This window comes from Puma concolor, chromosome D1, assembly GCF_028749965.1.
Source record: "Puma concolor isolate L17-30 chromosome D1, mPumCon1.1.hap2, whole genome shotgun sequence".
Classification (NCBI taxonomy): Eukaryota; Metazoa; Chordata; class Mammalia; order Carnivora; family Felidae; genus Puma; species Puma concolor.
In genome coordinates this window covers 67,098,905-67,104,931 of record NC_141676.1, presented here as the reverse complement: position 1 = coordinate 67,104,931, position 6,027 = coordinate 67,098,905, and the positions used below count along the sequence as shown (strand labels likewise).

The 6,027-nt window shown below is 41.7% G+C and overlaps 1 protein-coding gene across 3 annotated transcripts in view; it reads left to right on the top strand.

The window, feature by feature from the left end:
- Positions 1–406: 406 nt before the first annotated feature.
- Positions 407–6,027, top strand: part of CCDC90B (coiled-coil domain containing 90B) — a 49,297-nt gene continuing 43,676 nt past the window's right edge. For 2 of the 3 annotated variants that reach the window (XM_086678449.1, XM_025927940.2), the window contains exons 1-2: positions 410–887; positions 5,589–5,708. In XM_086678449.1, the coding sequence (XP_086534575.1) occupies positions 5,679–5,708 (30 nt within the window). In that variant the 5' untranslated portion in view covers positions 410–887; positions 5,589–5,678. Of the gene's footprint in view, positions 888–5,588; positions 5,709–6,027 lie in introns of all 3 variants that reach the window. The other variant, XM_086678448.1, reaches the window with a different exon arrangement.

Below are 6,027 nucleotides of genomic sequence, written 5' to 3'. Positions count from 1 at the left end.
TGTTTACATCCTTGTGAGAATAATTAAGTCACTAAAACCCAACCATTGTGTACCACTTAAGAATTTACGAAGAACATATCAACATACTTGAACCCCAGAATTACTGTGTGTTGTTATTTTTAACATTTTTTCCGTGTGGAACAAAGTCTGAGGTAACAGGTCTCAGAGGGTAAGTGATGAAAAGCAGCATCGCTCTGGAAACGGAGAAATTGTTTCCCTCAAGACCGGAACTAAACTAACTGCAGTTCATCCTCCTGTACACAAGAGGGCAAAGGAGTAGGCCATGAAGCAGCAAGAATGAGCACCTCGCTGGACTACGTTTCCCAAGTTTCTGCGCGATTGCCCGGAACACTCAGCGGATGAGGATTTCAGGTCCCGGGTTGCTGGGCGGTGGGGTGTGACGCTATCTCACACCCAGGGGCGTAATGGCCTCTGGGTTTTCCCGGGGGTCTTCCGCTGTTGAACTGTACCTCATTGCTAGGAAACGGGCACCAGAAGGTTCTCAGACAAGGTCCCGCTTTCTTAGAGTGGTAACGTCGTGCGCCGGTTGGGAAAGAGCGGTGGAAGGAGCGGAGCCTCTGTGAACCATGCTCGCGAACTGTGGGTCCGTCTGTAAAGAGGCCCGTCTTAACGGTACCGAAGTTAGAATCTGCGCTGGGAAGGACGTTTGCTGCAGGCCGAAAACTACACTTCCCAGAATCCTCGTGGTGCCAGAACTACGTTGCCCGAAAGCCTGAGCGTGATTCAGCCAGCCTCTCACCTCCACCCGCTAGCCTGAAAACAGGAAATGTGGAGTCGCAGTGTTTGGCGGCTCCTGTGCTCTGACGGCCGTGCCGGCCGCCGGGTTTCCATCCTCGGCGGGCGTTTCTCGCCGGCCCTGCGGAGAGGTGAGACGAAACGGCTTGGTGTCGATGCCTGCGTGCTATTTGGGGATATTGCGGGTGGTTTGTGCCAGCTCCGGCGAGCGGTAGATAAGAGTGCCACGCCCCTCCCAGTCCCTGGTCCTGGCGACCCCGCCGCTGCATCTCGCCGGCTTAGATTGGGGCGGGAGGGGTCAGGACTGAGTAGAGAACCCCTTCTCCTCTTTTGCGAGCGAGCCCGTGAAAGCCTGGGGCTCCCACCTGGCTCCACCACTAGAGTCCCTCGGGCTTTTCTTTCTCAGCGCTTGGTTCCTTTTTATTATCAAATGAGGCTGGCAATCCCCGCCCTCTCCGAGGTCTGTCTGGAGTAATCTGTGTTCTGAGAGTTCTGGTTTCTTTCGTGGCTTGTTCAGACTTAAGCTGTTATTTGGGTGCTGTCTCGGACCCGGGTTTTTGGTAGACACAGCGTGCATTTCAGGTCAGGCCAGCTGTATTTCGCTGTTATTTCCAGTACTCGGCAATCACATTGTAGCCTTTCAAAGCAAAACAAAACGTGAATACTGGAACCTGCAAGTGTTGAACTTGTTACACCACTGTTAGCATTGTGTCCTAAAGGACAACCTGACTTGAGAGGTTAAAAGATGTCCAGAGTCTCCCCGCACTCTAAAAATTCTTTAAGGTTGTCCGCGGAATGGGCACTTAGGACTAACCTTAGCATTCTCTGTTCCCCTTCTTAAATCTTCAGTGCCATGAGAAATGAGCCACCCTGTACCCACTATACTTTGTTCCATTTTGCTAATTGCTTCATTTTACTCACACAGTAAGATTGCAGTGGTTGATCTTGGATCTGAGACCGCTGTTTAGCTGCCAGTGTCTGTCACAAGGTATTTGGTTATATATTTATATATACTAAATGTGTTTAGCATACATACACATTATGATGGACTAATTTGAAAACCTTGACCTTGACCCACAGAGGGATCTCCTTTAATATTCAGTTTCTTTTTAAAAGATGAATAAGAGAAGGCATGGGAGGGTAATGCAGTTTGTCTAAGTTTTAATAGTGCTGGATTCCTAGGTCATTACTACTTCCCAAACTAGGCAGAACAGAAATCCTGGGGGTACTTTTTAAAAATACATAATTTTAAGTCCCACTCCAGAATAACTGAGTCAATCTTCAGGGGTGGAGCCCAGGGATCTCTGTGTTACTTCTTAATTCTGGTAATTCTGATGTAGCTAGCAAAACACATGTCATCTGACCAGCATATAGAAATAATGTATTAGTAACCAGCTGTGTCACTGAAGTGTTGCAACTCTGAATGTTAGTAAGTTAATATAAAACTTGTAGCTTAGATTTAATGAGACATCATTTTACTTGTGTTATCAAAAGTAAAATCTGGCCTTTTCTGGCAGTCTTGGTGCAAGGTAGGCCAGAGTGCTAATCCAAGATATACGACTTAGTAGCTTTGTGATGCTGGTTAAGTCTTTAAACTGTGAGTTTTTTCTCAGTCTTAAGAAAACTACAAGATAGATATGAAAGAATCGGAAGAAATAAGAATGAAAGGAAGGGCTTGGGGTTTTGTACAATTGTATACGTTTTGGGAACTTTAAGGTATTAAGGACCTGTTATCCCACCCTGAGCTAAGAACAGTGATTCTGGTTATTTGTCTCGTCTACCTATTAATGTGCTTTCAAAGACTTACTCTTAAAAGTGCTTATGAGTTGAAGTACTTGTGACACCCTACTATGGATATCAAATGGCTTTTCCATTTCCTTATTGCCTCTAAAGAAGAGTGCTCTCTAAAGTCCTACTGCAAAGGAGGGGGTCAGCACCCATCTCTTAGGATTGTGAAGATTTAACCAAAGATTACATGACTATTTGAGTACACCAAAGGAATGAATGGTCCACAGATCCTTCTGAATTCTCGGCCCTCCTCATCCCCATAGTAAATAGTGCCCAAGGTAGGAACAGCAAAGGTAATTCACGCATTGGTGAATTTTGCTCATCCTGTTCCTCCTGCCTGGATAACTCCTCTTTAAGATTTACTATCATTAGTATCTTTTCCAGATAGCCATTCTTAACCCTTTATTCTCATTGAGGGCCAAATGTCTCTTCCCTGTATTCCCTTATGGATATACCTTGATAGCACATGATTTAAAACCACAGCCTTTATCTTCATTGTACCCGTAACACCTAGCACAGTTCCCTTTCAATGAGCAGCTTTCTACAGAACACTCAGAATTGTATTAGGCATTGGGGATTCAGTGATGAGCAATAACAGGTGTGGTTCTTGCTCACAGGGATTTCATAGTTTAATGCAGGGGTCAGCAAAGTTTTTCTGTAATGAGCCAGGTTACATTTTAGACATTGTGGGCAATACGGTCACTTGCGACTACTCTTGTCATGTTAACATGAAAGCCGCTGTTGATAATACGTAAATCAATGAGCATGGCTGGGTTGCAGTAAAGCTATTTAGAAAAACAGGTGGTGGTGGTGACGTGCAGGCTGTAGTTTTCTGATGTGATTCCTGACCTAGTGGGAAAGGTAAGCAGTTAACAGTCATATAAATGTGTAATTCATGAGGTGTGGCAAAACAGTGTTCTAGGATCCTGTGAACAAGCAACACCTGACGTAAAAGAGTCTGGGCAGGCTTTCTGGAGGAGGAGACATTCAAACTGAACTCAGAAGGATAAACATGAGCAGGCAAAGAAAAGGAGAGCTTTCTTAAGTTTTTCAGAGAATTAGAGAGTTAAAAGAATCCTTAAGAGCAGAGAGCCAAAGAGGGGAGACAGGAGACTGCAGCTGCACCCTGCAGATTGTGGCTGTGTTAGGTATTTGGTATCTCTCCCATATTCAGTAGGAAGCTGCCTTTTGTGAAAGGCATTCAAATGTTTGTTGACTGAAATCAGAGGAATTGTGCACTAACCTGCCTAGCTCTGAGACCATAACATCTCTGGCAGTTACTTAGCACTTCTGAGCCTGTTTTCCTCATCCATAACATGAGAATTTTAAGGATAAGTATTAGGTGTGAAAGCAGTATCATGTCATATAAATATTACCCTCTCTCCTCCCCCACCAAGTAAACCTTGAATAAAATACTAAACTTCTAATCAAGGAGAGATAACTTCAGGTACTAATCAATCCTAATACAATTGTTACTGGAAATATTGCTGAAACCTGCCCCTCTTTTTCCTCCAATTTTTTCTTTTCCTCCTCAGGTCTAATATTGACACACAGGCACATTGCTGAATTCTTCTAGATGGCACTCAAAGCCAAAAAGATTGCTGACTGCTGTGCTAATATGTGTGTGTATGTGTTCAAAATTGTTCCACTTTTACATCTGATTCCCATTATCTCTAAACAATTTATCTGAGTATTTAAATAAATTGATCTAAAGGACTGGCCATCACTTTTTCATCATTTGAATTTAGAGTTTATATTTAGATAGATACTGTTTTAAACCTATCTTTCCTGCCCACTTACTAGTCCACAAAGTCAGCAAAGACATCAGTTATGTCTGGTTTTCTCATCATCCTCTGTACCTGGTGCTCAAGTGTCTGTTGGCTGGAAGGATATTGCTGGAAAGATATAGGAAAGAATTGCATTTTCCCTACAGTACCTACCAGAAAAGCAATACTTGAGGTTGCAGCTGTGTCTTTAAGTACCTACGTATATTAAGTGGTTTGGGATAAAAAAGAGAGACAGCACAGGGTGACAGAGCCTGAGCTTTGGAGTCAGAAGACCTGAGTCTGAATCCACTAATGACTCTGTGACTGGAGGTAAAATGCTTTACCTTAGGTTCACTTACCTTATCTAAAATGGATAATGCCACCTTGCCTTTGTAGTATATAAAACATCTAGTACAGTACCTTGTGTTCAATTAATAATTATACTAATTAGCTGTTATTTTACTTAATATATAGTAATAGTAATGAAGTTGAATGTAAACAGAGTTCTTGCTGAAAGAGAATACTTTTTAATGAAATTCACCAGCAATATATGGAAAAGGACCGTACTGTGTCTAGGTTAAAAATTGGGAATTTATTGAAATGGTACATTTATTTCAAAGATAAGAAATTTGCTAGGGCTTTTGTGTTGCCTCTAGTAAATACTCCAGGATTTAAAATCAGATTAATTGATTGATTCAACAAAATATTGTGACCCAATTATTTGCCGAGTACCGTTCTAGGTACCGAAGATACAGTGATGAAAAACACAAAGTGTCCTAGAGCTTGTACTCTGGTTCAGAGAGACGAACAAGACGAGTTCAGATTAGAACTGAGGACTGTGATGGAAATAAGCTGGATATGTAGGAGAGTGGGAGTTCAAAAAGCTACTTTATGTGAGGATGTAGGTATAAATAATTATCATAGCTCTGTGAAAGACATCTTGGCACCTAGGAGAGTTAGATGGTTTCCACTCTTCCAGTAATGAGAGACATGACAGTGATATCCAAAGCTTTTGATGTATATTACATTACAACTTTTTACTGACTCTTAACAAATAAAACATCATACTGAAAGAAGGAAAGGAAGCATTTATTGAATGCCGTGTACAGAGTACTTTTAGACACTTTTCAGATAAAAGAGTCCAAGGCTCAGCGGAACCCGTTTTCTTCCTTGAAATTACAGAATTCCTAAGCAGAAGATGAGAGAAATGCTTGAGAAGCTAAAGTGGCACACTTGTGTTAGTTCCTACAAGGAAAAAACCCTGTCTTCTCTTTTCAGACTTTTTCACCACCACAACCAAGGAAGGATATGATATGAGGCGAGTGGACCTAACTCCTTTAGAACAAAGGAAATTAACATTTGATACCCATGCACTGGTTCAGGATTTGGAAACTCATGGTAAGAAACGGATAACTCTTGAAAGAATTTAACAACAGTCATAGTAAATTACCTAGTCAAGACAGTATAATTATTATGGACAATTAAGAATCAGTTGAAATACAAGTGCTGTCCATACAGTGGAATATTTTACAGTCATGAAAATGGTATTGCTTGAAGAATATTTACTGATAATGAGAAATACTCAAGATAGAGAACTAACATATAACATTACATATGCAGTATGATTTCAATTATGTAGAAAAAAACTGCAGAGTTTCTAGGCTGATACTAAAGTTCATGTGTAAGTACAAGGACTGCTTAGGAATAGCGAAAAAGA